At 39.1% G+C, this 20,024-nt stretch overlaps 1 protein-coding gene across 1 annotated transcript in view; it reads left to right on the top strand.

The window, feature by feature from the left end:
- The first annotated feature begins 975 nt into the window (after positions 1–975).
- LOC113092635 (serine/threonine-protein kinase pim-2-like) overlaps positions 976–20,024 on the top strand; it is a 59,956-nt gene continuing 40,907 nt past the window's right edge. The window contains exons 1-7 of the mRNA XM_026258301.1: positions 976–1,505; positions 1,796–2,008; positions 2,274–2,368; positions 2,506–2,556; positions 2,637–3,018; positions 3,096–3,275; positions 3,405–3,552. Of these exons, the coding sequence (XP_026114086.1) occupies positions 1,298–1,505; positions 1,796–2,008; positions 2,274–2,368; positions 2,506–2,556; positions 2,637–3,018; positions 3,096–3,275; positions 3,405–3,505 (1,230 nt within the window). The 5' untranslated portion in view covers positions 976–1,297 and the 3' untranslated portion in view covers positions 3,506–3,552. The remainder of the gene's footprint in view (positions 1,506–1,795; positions 2,009–2,273; positions 2,369–2,505; positions 2,557–2,636; positions 3,019–3,095; positions 3,276–3,404; positions 3,553–20,024) is intronic.

The raw sequence follows: 20,024 nt of genomic DNA, 5'->3' as shown, positions 1-20,024 counted from the left end.
CCCAGATGTCACCCACACCATTTCTGAGATGTGGCCCAGATCTGGTTCAGTTGTGGCTGACATATGTCAGCCAGACTCAGGTTGAGTCATCGCCGTCATTCCGCACGGTATGTGGGCCAGAAGAATATGGGAGATGTGGGCCAGAACTGGGCCACATGTCATTTGCTATCTGGGTCCTCTGTTGTTGTCTGGACAGGCTTTATCTCAGCGGTCAGCTCTGCAGATGTGAAGCTGATCTCCTGCAGACTATCCTCCTCTGTCAGACATCTGGGTCGAGCATTTTAGAAATGTGGCCTCACCTGTGTGTGCTGCGTTTAGGTCTCTATATCCAGGCTGCGATTTGCCTCTGCCTCTGCTGAAAAATCCCGCGAACCCGCTCTGACGTCCCGAGCTGAATCAAATGATTCGTGATTCGCGATCCGATTGGAGCGCTTCGAAACTGTGAATCATTTTGCGACGCAATGGTTTCACTGATAGCCTACTCGGAGTTTCAAAAAGCTTGTTGTGTTCTTTGCTCGCTTTCTCTATACTCTATATGTTTACTCTGTGCAAAGATCGGAAATTGCAGAGCATCTACGGAAATACACAAGACGTTCTCCATTAACTTTAACCAATTATAAATTCTAATTAAAATATTCTGCATCGTGTCACACCGTAATACACACAAATCCCATCTGAATCCATCTTATGTGTGGATTGGTTTTATTTAAAAAAAAAACTGAAGCTTGTTGAATGAACTTTCAACAGATCTGAAAAAACAACAAATGCTTCTGCCAATTGTTAACGTTATTATAAGATGCACACACACAACAGGTAAAATACACCGCTAGTTTCTGAAGGACGACCTTTACACATTTTATGGATGGAATTTAATTAATTAATTAATTGTATTAATTTTTATGACTGCGGATGTCCAACAACTTGACTACACACCTTATAAATAGACCACTCATATATTAATCTCTTACATTCTGGCCTTGAATAAACAAGCATATGTTTAGGTTTGAGTTGTACGATTTTTAAGTTGTTGAAAAACTTGCTCACGTTTTTAAAAAATGCGCTCGAGACTCGCGCTCTGCTGCGTTCTATTTTGGAACGTTTGTGCATTGTGACATCACTCGACAGTCCCTTATAACCGCGCGCTCGCAGACTGTCTTCAGTCAGAGACAGTGAGAATCTGAGCGAGTTTGAGTGCTAGAGAAGATCTACATACGAAAGTCTGCACACAACACACACAGTGTACAGACTAAAGTCTACTAAACACTCAAGAGTTTGTCCACTCACTCTCAGCGTCACGATGTGTCCAGCATCTGAGTCCGTGTCTAATGAGACAGAAGCGGCTGCGTGGCTGGATAACATCAGCTTCTGCAGCGGCTTCTGTCAGTGGATCGACGAAAAGTTGATCGATTCACTGCCAGCTGACTCCCAGCAGCCTGTCGAGTCAACAAGGGCTTCAGAAGCAGAAGCAGTGAGTGCACAGCCTTCTGCTGAGAAAAGCCCCACAGGTCAGATTATGAAAAAATAAACCCTTTCATCTCATTATATAATAACACACTTCATATAGTCAACAAATACTTGCATAACTTTTTTTTGTGAGAAATATTGTAGTAAAAAATATAGCCTCAGTTTTTATTAGTGGTTTTTGTAAGAGGTCGTTCACACAGAAATAGATTTAGAAATCCACTGCTCTACTTGTTCATTGTTTTCTAAGCAAGACATCTTTAATAATCACTGATGTTTAATTTGTGGTCAGACATGTTTCTAATGTTTCTTGTTGTTTTTCTTCAATGAAAAGAGATTCGTGCTGGAGGCAACAGGAGGAGCAGAATCCATGCGTTCTTCAAGAGAGCCTGGAAGGCCGTGAAGAAGCCGTTCCTCCGCTGCAGACGGTCACGAGTGGAGTCTGATCCCGAGCCGGTGTCTGTCCCGGGACCCTCTGAGCTCCAGAACGAGCCTGACACCGAGCCCACATCTGCTCCAGATCTCCCCGACTGGAGGCCAACTACCAGTGAGTCTGCTGTCAGATGCACACTTACTTTATCAGTTTTGAAGTGCTCTTACTTTGTCATCCTAGTATCACCTACTTTAACACACTTATAAACCTTTGCTTGTTTAACAAATATTAATAACACATTTCATTTTTAAAGAAACATTTGTCACATGGATCTTATTTCGTCTGTTTTTGATACAGACAGCAGTAGCTACTATTATATCAAACATGTAATGTAATATAAAATAACTAAACATATTCAACAACCTCTTGTGTTTTTCAGAATCTTTGCACAAATTGTACACAATGCAAGATTTGATAGGAACAGGAAGCTTCGGCAAGGTGTATAAGGCAATCCGAAAATTCGACGGTCGAGAGGTAACACACTTTTACTGAACATTTGGCTCCTTGTGTAGAAATCCATGTCCACTTGATCTGAACGTGTTTAAAATAAAAGACAGATTGGAGAATGTGAGAAATATTAATAATATATGTGTTTTTGTCTCTCTTTGCAGGTTGCCATCAAAACAACACGGAAATGGAACAACAGCTGTTCTCTTCAAATAGTGAGTTGTCAAAGAGTAAAGAACACATGTTTAGTTGTTGAAAGCTGTCTAACGGTTGTTGGTCTTGTGCTGTTCTCTAGCCTCGTTGTTCCAGACGTCTGGCTACAGAAGTGGGGCTGATGCTGATGTTGAGACGTCCTCCAGTGTGCCCCTACATCATAGAAATGTACGAGTGGTTCGATCGGCCCCTGGTCTTCTCGCTCGTTCTGGAGTTCCCTCAACCCTGCGTGACCTTGCGAGAGTTCATCATGGATTCGTCAGGACTGAGTAAACCGGTCGCGCGTGGCTTCATGCGTCAGTTAGTCCTGGCGGTGCAGCACTGCATAAACCACGGCGTGTTTCATAATGACGTCCATGCTGACAACGTCCTGGTGAACACCGACACTCTGGAGCTGAAGCTGATTGACTTCGGCTCCGGTCACCTGCTTGACAGCGCTGGCTATGACAGCGTCAAATATATAGGTGAACTGCCTTTTCTATTGCACTGTGATTTATTTTGTTTTCTGAAAAATATTAATTTTACAATATCTTTCTTAAAGGAGCATTCCTGTTCTGCCCACCAGAGGTCTTCTCCAAACCCAAATACTACGCCGTCCCAACAAACGTCTGGACTCTAGGTGTGACGCTGTACATGATGGTCAACATAAAACTGCCTTTTTCAAGTGTCAAGCAAATATTGAAAGCCTGTCCTTTCCCTTGGAAAGCTGAGCTATCCAGCGGTGAGAAACTGATAAACATTTATCTCTCACTCTAGCTTTTATCAGATATTTGAGAAGGTGTTTACACACGTCAGCTCTGGTGTGTTACGTGCTCTTGACTGACCGTCTCTCTCCTCCAAACTTTTACAGCATGCAGTGATCTGATCCACCAGTGTCTGGAGCGCAGTCCAGCGAAGCGGCCCACGTTAGAGCAGATCTTACAGCACCAATGGTTTGAAAGTCAGCTCTAGGATGAAGGCAGGCGTGGGATCCTTCTGTCCTCTGGGTCAGACGAAGGGTAGATCTTTTTTTTTTCAGTTTGGCACTAGAGCTCCATACTGCCTGCTGAACCAACAAGTGCCTGTCCTCAGGTTGTACCTGGATGGGAGAAGGGACCTGAGGCCAGACTTTCGGCTTAACAGGCAAACACTGACCTACCTCATTAACATCCTCCGTGAGGATCGTGAACATGGTTGGCAAGTGCTACTTCTTACCGGGTTGTTTGCAGAGCATTTGATATGCACCGTTCAACAGTCCACATGATTGTCTACAAAGTCTCGAAAATGCTTCTCTGTATCAAACGCAAAGTGATCCACTTCCCATCTTTGCAAGAGCTTGAGGAAATCTGCACAGGCTTTTCAAACCTGGCTGGCAATCCTGTCTTTAATTCAATTTCTGGTAGCATTGATGGCTGTCACAATAGAATCAAGCCTCCATCTGCTGATTCTATGTGCTACTTAAATAGAAAGTTATTTCATTCCATCCAGCTACAAGCACTCTGTGACCACCAAGGTTAACACCTGGACATTTTTTTCCAGAGTGCTCAGGAACAGCCCAATCTACCTGAAAGCACTGTACCCACCAGACCGATACCACATTTTAGGAGATGGAGGTTTCCCCTGTCTTAGCCACCCAGTCTCTCTTATCATTCATATAGTTTACCAATGTATGGTTAGTATGTAGTTAAAATTAAATAAAAGTGTAATTATTTTAGGTTGAACTTGACATTTTGTCCTGTTACTCACCTTCATGTTATTCAAACCTGTATGACTATTTCCCATACATTAAAAGTGAATGGTGACTAAATCTGTCAGTCCTTAAAATTCTAGCTTATGATATTGGTTTGAGATTGAGAGTATTTTATTTAGTGGAGAACTTTGCAGCAGTATTTTATGTCTTAGTCTATTTTCTTATTTTATATATATATATATATATATATATATATATATATATATATATATATATATATATATGTTATTAAAAAGTATTTTTTTTAAGTGTATAGTAATAAAAAACCTGCAGTTTAATGTTTGCATTTCTTTCCCTTACTGTACTGAAAATGAACTGAACCGTGACTTTAAAACCGAGGTACATACCGAACCGTGATTTTTGCGTACCATTACACCCCTAATGTATACACAATCACACAAATTAAACCTCAACTGTATTAATTTACAAGAAAAAATATACTTGAAACTCACTCCCATCCATGCTTAGCAGCATTTCTCCGGCCAGAAAAGAGATGGCCGTGAACGTTTCTTTTTAGTTAAAGACTGCTAACATCCTCATCTGTCCCTAAAGCAAATACAAATTAATTAATAATTTTTTTTAAAGACGTAACGTTAGATGAAAACTGTACATATATACATTCACTTTCATAACTGAAAAATTTACCAAATTAACATCTGTTGTATAAAGTGTTGTAAATTTAAAAGTTACCACACTAAAAATGTATTACTTTGACAACAAATCACCCCCGTCTAATTTCAATTCAGAATCTCTTTATAAAGACTTATTTTAAACAATAAAAAGTTGCTTACATTTTTAAAAGTTGCCGCCTCCAGCATTGCCGTCCGCCATTTTCCTTTTTCTATCACCACCTCGCATTGGATTGTGGGAAATAGTGCTTCAGCGAGTGTACATCGGTTGTACACCTTAAAATCAGAATGCATTGTGGGTAAAAAGTAGTGGACGAATGTAGGGAATGAAGTCGTTCACTCAGAATTCGGACAGCACTTCTAAATGGCTGACACCCAATATAGTGCACTATATAGTGGATAGGGAGCGGTTTCGGACACAGCATGTGTATGCTCTCCTGTATCAGCCGTGCCACAAGGATGCGCTGTTTTCTTTCAAATCAAAGCTAAATACATGTAGAAACAGCACAGTTTTGTGGCGTGGATGACACAGAAGAACATACACAGCAAAGATGACCTACGCAAAACCTTGTGTAAAACATGAATGAAAGTTATTCATGCTTAAATTGTTTTAACTATAAGTAAATAATGAAATAAATTAAAGTCTTCTACAGTGTTGCCAGATCCATCGATTATAGGCATTTTTGGACTTGTCTTTTCCGCTTAATTTGACACTTCAGAAAATTAAAGACTGGGAATTTGCAATTTAGTGTCAGCGATATCGCTTTATATATATATATATATATATATATATATATATATATATATATATATATATATATATATCTGTTTTATTTTTTTTTAATAGCAATATCTTGTAACACTGCATCGCCGGCACTTAAACTGACATTTATTAAAAGAGCTCATGGACATGTCATTACTGACAGAATAGCACATTCTGTAAGGGAAACACAAATAATATCATGATATTATCTATTAGAAACGTTATCAAAAATGGTAGCGTTTAACACTAGTACACAGATATGTACAACAAGTAGGTTACAGAACGAAATACACAAACACTAGCCATGAAATAGCCATTTTATTCAGTAGTCATTACATTTTCATAAAGTAATGCTAAAAACATCCATAAGAGCACTAGACAGTTATCAAAGAGCAATGATTATTGATGAAAACTATAGTAACATGGATAATTGCATCCATAACTGGTAAAATTATCCACCCCTAATCTATAGTTAAAATTAACAATGCTATAAACAGATTAAGGTGTAATTTTACAGTGTTTTATCCTTTTAAAACAGAAAACATCTTTCACAAACATCTTCATCTCTGTCTCAACTCACTAATTTTCAAACCCTGGCTACGGCCATGATAGTAAGTTTTGAATTGCAACCAAATGAGCATCCTCTGATGATTGGTCCCATGTGTGCTAAGCAGAGCTGGGTAGATTACTTATGAATTGTAATCAGTTACTGATTACAGATTACATGAAAAAAATTGTAATCAGTAATATAATCTCTTAGATTACACATTTTTGGTAACCTAATCTGATTACTTTTGGATTACATTTAGATTACATTTGTGCTTACCCTTATTTGATATCACATATATTCAGTTAGCCTAATCTTGTACTTAAAAAAAAAAAGAAAGAATTGTGTATATGTATGTATGTATGTATATATATATATATATATATATATATGTATATATATATATATACATATATATATATATACACGTATATATACATACATACACACAAACACACATATATATATATATATATATATATATATATATATATATATATATATATATATATATATATATATAAAATTCAGCAAAAAGATCCACAATAGCTTCTTTTTCAAGTGCAATATATTGACAGTTAATACTTACAAAATAGTAATTTATAATTAAGTAAATTTAGAAAACCAATATTGAAAAACATGAAATTCACAGCAATATCACTACAAGGTAAAATATTTCATCTAAAAAAAAACACTAGAAGTGAATAAGACTGTATCAATGAAAAACATCAAACAATAGCTACATTGCGAACATGAATTTTGAAAAAGACTAAAGTCACACAGTGATGACATTTCTATCCATCTCAAACCATTTTAAGTGCAAAGTAACAATGAGGAAAAAACAAACAATAACAACATAACAAAAAAGAATATTAAAGAGGATGGAACTCACAGCAATAACATTGCTAATACAAGGCTCGACATTAAGCTTTTACATGAGCTTGTCGTTCTGAGAAGTAAATCAATCATTCATTTGTCAGAGTAAAAAAGTTACTTGTCCGGGGGACATTTTTTTTTTTTGGCACAAATGTAATTTATTCTGAAGCTGTCTAATCAGTGCTCTATCAGGTATTACTTAAATCAGTATATTTTTATATTACCCTTAAATTGATTGCTGTTACACTTTTTAACGTGATAAAGGAACATATTTTGTAGATGTCTACATTTAAGTTGAATTCTTACATGTTATCCTTATATTAAATTAGAAAAATAAGACATTATGGTTGTTATTATTATTAAACTGAAATCAGTATCAACAAACTCCATCTGTCCAAATGAATAAATTATGTTATTAGATTAATGTTTTACTTTTTTGACATACCAAATATGAAATGTTGGAAAAATGCAATGATACTTTTAAATATGATATTAAATGTCTTAATGAGTGAACCATTGAGTCAACCGATTCGTTCAAACGGCTGATTCAGTCAATAAGTGAAGCAAGTAACTGTTTTTATAAATGGCTCACTGAAGAATTGACTTATTTAAAAATGAATCATTCAGTAACTGTTGCTCGCAGATGGCGACTGTTCTGCTGTGACTTTTCGCTTTTGTTTGAAATGGAACAAAAGCGACATATAATGTGTCTAAAATGTAAGTCAGTAAATATTGTTTATTTAACTGAAGATGTATAAAATCAAGATTACATTTGCAATCGAGCTGAAATTCAGAAAAACATCACTCCTGGTCGTGTGATGTTGCAAATATTATACAGAATATTTATATTTTTTTCTACCGCAATATGTTTGTTTCTTTGTGTATTTCATCTTTAAACACTTGAAGTGCATAAGGTAGTAACAATGAAAAAAAAATCTACATTACAAAAATATATTAAAGGACATGAAATTCCCAGTAATAACGTTGCTAGGTCAAAGCATTCCATTGACAGCAAATTGATCCGTGGTAGACAGAGTTTACACTGAATAGTGACATTTTCCCATGTCTTTCTTTTAAATTGAAATTATGTCTGTACATCCAGTGATTACAGGCCGCATTATTTTGTTGATGATTTCTTCTGTTCGCGATTCTTACACCCCTCCCCCTCTCCGCTAGAAAAACTCAAAGAATGACGAATGTATATAAGTGGCATGTTTAATAGGAAAAAATATAAACGTAAAAAAAAAGAAACTTAGGAGAATCAATGAATTGTGAACAACCATTGTGTAAATAATATGTAATCATGTAATCCATAAAAAAGTAACAGTAGTCTGATTACGAGTATTTTAAAAAGTAGTTTACTCTAATTACAAGTACTTGCGTTTTGGAATCTGATTACGTAATCCAGATTACATGTAATCCGTTACTACCCAGCTCTGGTGCTAAGTAGACCAAACAGTTATCTCTTATTTCATGCTAAATAAAGTCATTGACACAGACTGCTATGATGTTGAGCCACCCAATAAAACACTCAAATCTGCAAAGCAAGCCACATCACAGGACAGTGAATGCTGTTGAGCACTGTTGGGGATGGCACTACCTCACTGAAATTAGTTTTTGAAGGGTGGGATGTCTGAGTTTATTATAGTAAAAAATAGAAAAGAAAGGTCTCATTACAATACAGTCATCTATGCAACACAAGTCTATCTAAATTACCAGTTTAACAAACTCTTCAGATTGCAATGCAATTTTCTAGTGCTGCTTAATATTTGACACTTCATAAGCTCTAACATCCTTTTCTTTAATAATACATTTGATGTAAAAGCTTAGCTCCACTGGTCATAATCAGACATAAACCTTTTCTCCATCATATGATTAATTACTGATAGTACACAAAGATGGCAGAATCAGAAACACAAAATAGGCTTTTCTTGTTCTTTCTTCTTAATAAAATTCTGTTTACTAACTGTTTTTGAAATAAATAAACCTCAATTTGTCTTAAAATGAAGAGTGTTTGCGATGTAAGATGGACCTTTACTTTGTTTAAATAGACTGTAGTGCAGTGCTCTTCATTTAGCAGCGGGTTAAACTGAGCTGCAGGTGTACATTGAATGAGATTCAGGCTTTTGAGCTGAAATACAGCACTCTACAGTAATGCAGCTGTTGTGTGGATTCACTAGTGTTCATCTTGATTGTGTTTCGAACTCTGACATCTACAACAGCAGTGAACAGACTTCATTAAATCACCAACATCAGGCCTCATCAACAGTCAGCAAGAGGATTCACCAAAACGAACAATACTGCCAAGTTTGACAATTTCCAAGGTGAATGAATGGAATCGGGAAAAAAAGCATAAATAAATTGCATAATCCCAAAAGGGAGAATGAGAAATGTGTAAGTCAACAGCACCAGAAACAAACTGCCCAAAATTAATTTGCGTTTGAGAGCAGTCAGTGATATTGAGTGAGAAAGACCTCGCCAAGTGCCAACAAAACAGAGAATGATTATGGGGTAGGGAATTAAACATGCTATTGATCGTGGAAGAGGGTTAAAATTAATATGAGGGGGCTTTATTTCTGCAAAGATCAGAGGCACAAACCAGATGATCACAGAAATAAAACAGGAGAGTTTGAGTGAATGGTGAGATTTGTACCAGATAGGATGAGAAACCAGAAGATATCGTTGACAAGCTACACATGCCATAAAATACAGACCCACAATCAGAGAATAGTGATATGCACTAACCAGACCACTTGTCCATGAGTTTGCTGTTATTGTTAACATAAAAATAACCTGTAAGAGATCTGAGAGTATCAACTGACTAACAAAAACTGAAGCAGCAGGTCGAGATTTGACGAGGAAACACAAGGCAATCAGAGTTAAGATCATGATTGGGATCTGAACGACTGAAAGGACAATGACAAATACTAAGTATGCATAATCATAATCTTCTTCATTAGAGAATACATCAGAATCTGCTCCAGTTGAGTTATTGATGCTGATGTTATGTTGTTCCATTGTTTCTCAAATTCCTGAGAGGAAGCACTAAATAACAAACAAGTCATTGGTTTTATGTAAGAAATACTTCAAATTCTCAATGTAAAAAGTTTGTATTTGTAAAAACAGATATCCAGACATGTTTCTTCTGTCTAAATGTTTCCATTCAATGGTTGATGTTTAATGTTACTGGGATAGTTCACCCAAAAATGAATGTTGTGCCATTTCCTCACTCTCATGTCTTCCAAACCTGAAAATCATTAATCTTCTGAACACAAATGCAGATATTTTAATGAATTCTGAGATATTTCTGTCCCTCCACTAACACTGAGTGTTTCACTAGTTCACGCTTACATATAATTAGCTGAGGTATGGTATGCGTATTTGCCGTGCTGTCCGGGGAAGGGCTCCGAGCTCGGGAATGGCCGGAACCTAGAGTACCCCCCCTTCCCCGTATATTGTAAAGTGAACTTGAAGTGAGGAGATGGGGTGGAGGAGGGATGCTGATAAACTGTCAATGGATAGAGGTAAGTCAGAGATATTTATACTGTGTGATTTATTACTTGATTGTGGTCCACCTGTGTTGATTAGGCTAAGTATCTGACGCGCTCCTCCCGAATCTTATTGATAATTACATTTCACTAGTTCACGCTTACATATAATTAGCTGAGGTTTGATATGCGTATTTAACGTGCTGTCCGGGGAAGGGCTCCGAGCTCGGGAATGGCCCGAACCTAGAGTACCCCCCAAAAAGGCAAATGTACAAGAGGACAGCCGCCAGTTTAAAGAATGCCCCCCCAAAAGCAGAGTACTGGCGGGGGCTGATTTGGTTTCTGAGAAGTCATCTCGTTGGCAGGCTGGAAGGGCCTACGTACTCCGGAGGGAGCGACTTGGGCGTTGGGAGAGTAGGCCCTACCGGCTGCAGCTAGTGAACTACGTGGTTGTTGGCGCCCATTCGGTAGGGCTCGAGCCGATGCTCAACTGGAGCTTTTTGGCGTTGGAACGGTGAGCCCTACCGGCAGATGAGGAGTAGCAGCGTGGTTGTGGTGCCCGACCGGGAGGACCCGAGTTGCCTCGACCGAAATAGGTCACGGTGTCGGCGTACGGGCCCTACTGGCTGATAGCCCCTGCTATTCAGTGGGTGAAGGGCCTAACGCTGACCGAGAGGGCCCACGAAGCCTCCGACAGGAGATTGAGACTCAGGATAACGGACGTCTGGGTCCTCTCGGTTTGGCAGATAAAAAGCTTTTGGGCTGGCCGACAAGGAAGACTCTGGCAACATCCGAAGGGAGATCCCGACTCACAGCATCAGATGGATGAGACTCGCTTGCGTCCGGCAAGCATAGGCCCGTCCGGGAGACTCTCGCCAGACGTCTGAAGGGAGCACACGTGACAGACGGGTAAGCCTCGGCGGGCGGGGAGGGTTGGAAAGGAAAACCCGACTGGGAGGACTCTCGCAGCATCCGATGGGGCCTCTAACTCAGAACATCGAATGGGTAAGCCTCGCCAGACGGGGTTAAAAGATGTGAGAGTAGCTGAGGGTAGCTTTTTTTTTTTTTTTTTGCAGGATTTGGCGAGAGGACGAGACTCGTAGCGTCGGACAGTTAAGCCTCGCCTACCGTCAAATGGAAAGGTAAGTTACGTGACTGAGAGACTGTTACCGACGTCTGAAGGGAGCACACACATCAAACGGGTAAGCCTCGCCGACTGTAGAGTGGAAACGTAAAGCAAGTCTGTCCAGGAGGCTCTCGCCAGCGTCCGAAGGGAGCACACACATCGAACGGGTAAGCCTCGCTGACCATAGAAAAGGAAAAGGTAAGGTTGTCTAACCATGAGGCTCTCGCCGGCGTCCGAAGGGAGCACACGCATCGAACGGGTAAGCCTCTCCGGATGGCGGACAGAAAAGGTAACGATAGGTGGCCAGGAGGCTCTTGCCAGCGTCCAGCGGGGACAAAACTGGGTTAGCCTCGCGTTTTATGGGAGTTTGCTAGTCCCGGCAAGAGACAGGTAAGCTTTGGTGACCGTAGGAAGGAAGGAGGGTTAATTTGTGTGTTTGGTACTTGCAGCATTGAACAGCTTGCTTGTAGGTTTGTAACCTGAACCACGTGGTAAGGTCGTGGTTGGCTGGCTAGGAGGCTCTCGCCAGCATCCGATGGGAGCACTCACATCGAACGGGTGAGCCTCGCTGGCCAAGGGTGGGAAAGGTCAGGTTGTCTAGCCGGGAGGCTCGGACCGACGTCCGATAGGAGCTTAGCTCCAGGAATCGAACGGGTAAACCTCTCTGGCTGAAGGACGGAAAAGGTTGTCCGGCCGGGAGGCTCTTACCTTCAATCCAATGAAGAAAAAGAATAACCTGTTTTTAGCGTCTTCGCCTGGAAATGTATTGGTCTGCGCTGCTAGAGGAAGCGGCCTCAAACTGCCACTCGGCCGAAACGCCGTGGTGAAAGACTAAATAAAATAAAAAGAAAATAGAATAAAAGAAAATAAGAGCAAGCTAGTGTTGGAGGCCGTTTTTTGCTTTTGTTAATTGTATAATAAATAAAAGGGGGTTGCCGAACCAAATTTAATATTAACAGTAATAGTATTAGTTAGATGCCACATATATAAGAATATATATATATTTTTATATATATATATATATATATATATATATATATATATATATATATATATATATATATATATATATAAAGGCTATGATTGTCCCATGATTCTGAAAACAAAGGGGATGAGTAGAAGCGGCTCATACGCAGAAGAGTATTTTCTTCAAGTATGTAGGAGTGAAGATTTATTTAAGATCGTTTTCAAAAAATCTCAACTAAATACATGATTTAGTTTCAGTGATTCTTAGGGCTGTAGTACTCGAGTCCGGTCTTGGACTCGAGTCTGGACTCGAGACATTTTTCTGTCGTCTCGGACTTGTCTCAGACTCGTTGCATTTGCACTCGGACTTGTCTTGGACTTGGCCATTGGACTCACCGAGTCTTCTAGTTGGTCTCGACCGAGCCTAGCAAAAAAAAATTTAATAAAAAATGTCTCCTTCATAACAAAACCACATTTGCATGTTGTCGCGACTGAAAATGTGTGGAAAACGTTAGGTGCGCCACTCTCCTGATTTCCAAAGCACTCTGTATCCTGCGCTCTATGCTAGCGCTCCAGTGGTGTTTGCTGTTGCTAGGCAACCATGACCCGCGATCCATGAAGACGCAGAAGTTTTAGCAAAGAATAAATGGATTTCCAGCACTAAACATCCCTTGTAGTAGCTCTGCTAATTTCTCCATCTTAGCTTTAAGTAGCTGCATTTCCCCTGTCGGGCCAGTCCGAGCCAAGGCTTAAAGCGGGCCGGGCGGGGCTTATAGCCCCGGGCCAGTAGCACCGAGGCCAGAATAGCGCAGGGTTTCCACAGTGGAGCTTGAAGCACCACTGCACGTCACTAAAAGATGCCTTTTAGACACCTCTCAGAACAACGTCATGCAACCTCAAAATTTCACCATCAAGGAAAAGTTATCAGAAAACTACGAAATAAGTCACTGGAGCATGTGTGATCACAAAGCGAACATGATAAAAGCGGCAGTTTGTTTGCATGCTTTATATATTCAAATTCAAAAGCATTGATGTTTTAACTATAGAATAAGTGATACATTGATCATATTGATTTAAATTATCAGAACTCAAAATTAATCAAACATAAATACACTTATTTCTATTTTATTTATTTATTTTTAACGCTCATGAAAATAGCCTGCTTATTCAGTCGAGTCTGTTTCTGTTTATTAGCCACAGTAGCCGTCACATTTAGAATGAATGATAATATCTCTATTTTTGTAAGCTCCCAAACAAAAAACATTATTAGGCTATATTCTTTTATGATAGACAATGTGAGATAAACTCTCGAGACAAGGCTTGTGACAGATAATACAAGTTAATTAATAAATACACGTGATAGAGAATAAGAACCTGACGTCTCATTTCTTCAAGCGGTCATATTTTACCATGTTTACTATGGTAACATGTTTAGCGTGCATATGTTTTTCATCACTTATAAATATTTCTGCCTTGTATGGTGATTATAATCCACATTGGATCAAGTTATTTCAAACACTCGCTGCTGACTGAAAGACAGTTTTGAGCTCAACTTATTTTAAAACGTCTTTAATACTGGTGTTAAAGCTGTTATCTTTCTGAAATGATACGCGCTGATGCTGTCTAGACGCTGAGAAACTCTGCCTTTTTATTCATGACCCCTCCTCTAGCACCAGCTTACCCGCTTTGGCCCAAGGTTTTTGTCGGGCCAAAAAACCCTGGCCGTTGGCCCCGAGGAAGCCCCGGCGAGGCACGATCAAGCCCCGGAAGTGACAGTGGAAACGCGACTGGCCCTGGCACGCACTAGCACGCCCGGTCTTAGCTCAATAGTGGAAATATGGCTAGTATTGTTCCTGGAAAGTATGTGCATGACCAGCGGTGCACTTACTGCGATCTGAAAAGTTTAGATGTTTCTAATTTAATTTTTTAACTTTATCTGTTAGATTGTGTTTTTTTTACGTCTACACGTAGATAGCCTTAAACATACCCTTTACAATAATGAAATACTAATTATTGTTGTACACATTAGAGGTTGCAAGACTACTGATTACTAATCGATTTTTTTTTTTATAAAAATGCTTGAGTTACTCGACTACTCGTGGTTCATGCTATTAATGAAAACACAATAAATAGTTTTTTTTATATCAGTAAACACTTATTAATGTATAGCCATACATTTTTTAAACTTTATAATTATGACATTACATATTTAATATTTCATGTAACAGCCAGTATTTGTATCCGCATTCGGATACAACGTTGTACAGTTACTTAAGACCGTTATGACTTTTATATATTTTTTAAAAAATATATTAATTTCTAATAATAATAACAACATTTATCATGCAAGCAGAGAGATGTCATTTAGTGATCATCTGAACACCACTGAATCAATTCAATGCGCACATTTTCATTACGCAGAACACTTTAAGCGAGTCCTTAGTTTTAATAAACTTCACTAAACAGATGTGTGTGTGCCGTGCAAACCAGCAAAAGGTAAAGATGCAAACATGTAGGACAAGTAGACAATGTATCCGTATCTAAGCTGATTATTAGCCTACTCTTGAGAGAGAACTGGTTTGCCTTTGCCTTTTAAATATATACAAATACTATAACGTGTACGATGTATTATTATAGGTAAAATTACTCTTGCAACGCTCTGATTTCTGAGAGATGCACAGAGAGGAGACAACAGTGCGGTGTTTGATTTGCGCTCTTTTCACTCATAAAGTTTACATTCATTCACTTCTGGCACTGATCCCCTGGCTCACCTGTTATCTAGCAAACACCAGACTGTGTCAGCTTTAGCTGAGTATTCAGGCAGACAGGACATGTTGTAGAGTAGGGTACGCTGACGTGTTCTGGCTGCCGCTCCTCTCTCTCTCTCTCTCCATTGTGATGCAGCGTGCTTTCTTCATGTTTGCCAGGAAATTGTTTTTCTTGGTGTTGGCCTGGTTGCTTTCTATCGGCTCTGTGGACTCACAGATAGGCTTATTGGGAGCTGGTGCAGACGAGGCTTTAATGAACATGGCCTTACAGAACACCTCTTGCCAGCTCTTATCCCTGAAGCGGAATTACTACCTGTCGGGGGACACCTATGACCGCTGTGGCAGGGCTGGATTCCTGCGGCCCAAGCGGTATATTCATCGGAGCACAGGACGAAGCTACATCTCTTCCCCGTCATCCTCCATCCCAGTTTTGAAATGCCGACGACGATGGACTACAAGACTGTCATCCTCCAGGGCTGATCTTACTAACTTTTCTGCTCTGCCGTATGAGCGGCAGTTCTGTGATGCGGCGTCTACAAGCCCTTTAAAAGAGAATTTTGATTCTGGGTGATTTTAACTTGCATGTAGATCAGAAAGCCTGTCTCTTGGCCAAGGATTTTCTATCACTCTTGGACTGTTTTAATTTTTCTCAGTTTGTAAATGTCCCCACTCACTGTAAAGGACACACGTTAGATTTAATTATTGCAAATGAATCATCTCTTTCTAATCTCTCTGTTGTGGATGCTGGATTTTCTGATCATCTAGCTATCTTTTTTAATATTGAGACATTTCATTCTAGCAGAAAGACTTCACTAATTATTTATTTCCGTTAATGGCAATCAATTGATCATGCTACCTTTGCAAACTCGATTGTCTCTTTAGTTGGTATGTCTTCTGCTCCTCTTGAGGATAAAATTTCAGCATTCAATAATGTCCTCATAGCCAACTTGGACATCTTTGCACCCATAAAAACATGTGATGTTTCATTTGCACAGTCAGCCCCCTGGTATAATGGTGACTTGCGTAGACAGAAGGCTGTGTGTAGGAAATTAGAGCAAAAATGGCATAACTCTGGTTTAAATGTATTCCACCAGGCATGGAAAGATTGCTTGTCAAACTACAGAGTAGCCATTGAAACTGCAAGATCTGCCTATTTCTCAAACATTGAAACTGCAAGATCTGCCTATTTCTCAAACATTATTGATAATAATCAAAGCAATCCCAGGAAGCTCTTTCATACAATTAACAGTCTGCTTAAAGCAGATGGGGTCAGTTCTCTGACTATCTGACGGGCTGTGTAATGAGTTTCTCAAATCTTTCAGTGAAAAAAAATTAACATATTCGCACAAATATATTTGCAGTCTGCAGATCTAGCAGTTAATACTTCTCTGGCATTCCTTTATCCAAATTTACTTTATTACAACCTGAGATGCTCTGCAACCAGGTTTCTGGTATGAAAGCTACCACTTGCATACTTGATCCCATACCTGGTAGCCTGTTTAAATCCTGTTTTGGTCCTTTATGTCCCACAGTTCTTGCTATAATAAATGACTCTTTGTCAACTGGGGAGGTGCCAGCAGCACTTAAAACTGCTGCGGTTACTCCCGTTTAAAAAAAGCAAAATTTCTGATGTGAAAAATCTGTCAAATTATCGTCCAATCTCAAATCTATCATTTCTGTCTAAAATCTTGGAGGGTGTGGTTGCAGCTCAATTAAACAAACACTTAATTGAAAATAAACTATTTGAGCCACATCAATCAGGATTTTGAAAATTACACGGCACTGAGACTGCGTTGGTTAAAGTCGCTAATGACTTACTAATTGCCTCCGACTCAACGTCCATTCTCATTCTCTTGGATCGCAGTTCAGCCTTCGATACTATTGACCATGCCCTACTACTTAATCACCTCGAACATGTATTTGGCTTGTCAGAGACTGTTCTTGACTGGTTCAAGTCCTATTTCACTGACCGTAGTCAATTTGTTTTTATGGGTGGTTATAGGTCCAAGGTTGGTTCTGTTCATACGGTTGTTCCACAAGGGTCAGTCTTGGGTCCTCTACTCTTTAGTATGTACATCTTTCCACTTGGTCAATTACTACAATCTCTAAACCTTAACTATCACTTTTATGCTGGTGATACACAGATTTATATCCATACTAGACCGGGTCAGCAAGTGAACGTTGGGCATCTTTCTAACTGTATTGCTGAGATAAAGATTTGGATGTCCAATAACTTTCTCTCTCTAAACGGCTCAAAAACAGAAGTCATGCTCCTTGGATCTTCACATCAACTGCGAAAGGTTGGGTCTCCTAGTCTGTCTGTTGATGGCGTTGCACTGGAGTTTAAGTCATATTTGACGCCACACTGTCATTTGAGCCTTTTATCCAGAATACAGTTAAGACATCATTTTATCACCTCAGAAATATAGCCCGGCTACATCCTATGTTATCCTTTTCGGTAGCTGAAAAGTTGATTAACTCTTTTGTCTTTTCGCGCATTGACTACTGCAATGGTCTTCTAGCTGGGGTATCTAAATCATCACTGGATAAATTGCAATATCTTCAAAATTCAGCTGCTAGAGTACTATCTGGGGTCATGGCCAGGGACCATATAACTCTGGTCTTGGAGTACCGTATTGATTTTAAAATCCTTATGCTGGCCTATTAATCTCTACACAATCTGGCCCCTGAGTATTTAACTGATTTATTAATCCCCTACACACCACGTCGCAATCTGCGCTCCTCTCAGAGTGGTCTTTTGGTTGTTCCAAAGACACGGCTTCATACGTGGGGTGACCGAGCATTTTTTGTCTATGCTCCTAAGCTCTGGAATTCTCTCCCGGCCGACATCAGGGAAGCAAATTCATTAGTGACTTTTAAATTTCTTCTTAAAACATTTTATTTTAGTATTGCTTTTACATGAACTTGATTTTATGCGTTTTTCTTGTGCTTACATTGTGTTTATTCATTTGCTGTTATTCTTGTCTGTAAAGTGCTTTGAGAAAGCTGCTTTTATAGGCGCTATACAAAATAAATATATTATTGTTCTTATTATTATTATTCCTTGTCCGTTATTCATTTTTAAGCCATTATCCTTGCCATTCCGAATAAGGTATTCGGCTTCACCCACAACCCAATATTTTTACATGCAACATAGATAAATAATAATAATAATAATAATAATAATAGATAAAGTCATAGAAAGTAACAGCTCCACACTTAATATTGTAATTCTAAAATTCACGTCGTACTTGCAAACACTTTGTATGCATTATGGTTAATGCATGCTGGAGTAGTTGATTGTTTCCGACAGCGCCGAGTAGTCTATGGAAGCACTAGTACAGTATGACAATTGCGTGTCTGTGAACTGTGCGAAGGCATCAGTCATATGATTTTTGACCACAGACATAATGTCAGCAAAAGCAGCATTATTAAGTAAATAAAATGAAAATAAAGTACATGAAAATATTTTGACCTTACAGCTCCAAACTCTGTTCTAGAGGGCCAGTGTCCTTTATAGTTTAGCTCCCAGGGTTGGACTGGGGGTAAAACCAGTACTGATTACCAGGCCCCAGAGGAAGAGAGGGCCCTTGAAAAGTATGAATCTGAAATATATTTTATTTTACCTGGATATTTTCATGGGTGGGGGGCATGGGGGCCCATCAGGACTGCCTATGCATAGGGCCCGGGATCTTGTGTAACGCCCCTCTGTTAGCTTCAACCCTAATTATACACACTTGAACCAGCTAATCAAGCTCTTACTAGACACACTAATCTTCCAGGTGTGTTAAGGCCAGTTGGAGCTAAACTTTTCAGGACATTGGCCATCCAGGATGTAGTTTGGAGATCCCTGTCCTACAGAGTTTTTACTTTGCACATGCTTTTTGATATTTACAAATAATAATGTAAAATTATTTTCTTAGAATAGGATATGCTGTCTCTCACATACATTATCAGTAGTGAAGTATGGATTTGGACTTGACTTGGACTCGACAAAGCTGGACTTGACTACAGCTCTAATGATTTTTATGAGAATGTACTGCAGACGTATATGCATCAGTATGTCTGAGATCATCAGCAAGATCTCTGTTTGGCTTTTACAGCTGCTAAATGTAAGCAGACTGTACATGTACAGATGTTCATTCCTGCCAAAATACATGTGACTACAACACAAACACAGCATCACAGTTTGTTCACTGTAACAGATATGCAGGTCATCGATTCATGGGTTGAATTCAGGTATATAAAATGAAATCATTTTACACTAAATGCCTTTTCAAGCCATAAGAGCTGACCCAGGAAGTTCCTCCCTCTTACACTTAGACTTACACTTATAAAAGGAGCCTTTTATTCAATCTATTTGTTCAAAATGCTTCATTCTTTAATTCAGGAATAAAATCAAGTGGCTGTCTATAGTAATTGGTAATTGAATTGTTGTCTATAATAATGGGTCTTTTAAAGACTGATTCTTTAAGGAATCATAGACCACTCTTTGCTCTTACTGTGAGTCACACAAAGGTTCTGTGACATTTGTTTGGTTTTTATATTTTTTAGCTGGCCATTGACAGATATCACCAA

The sequence above is a fragment of the Carassius auratus genome, unplaced genomic scaffold, assembly GCF_003368295.1.
Source record: "Carassius auratus strain Wakin unplaced genomic scaffold, ASM336829v1 scaf_tig00214697, whole genome shotgun sequence".
Taxonomy (NCBI): Eukaryota; Metazoa; Chordata; class Actinopteri; order Cypriniformes; family Cyprinidae; genus Carassius; species Carassius auratus.
Note: the sequence above shows the minus strand (reverse complement) of the source record. Positions and strands in the feature narration are given on the sequence as shown.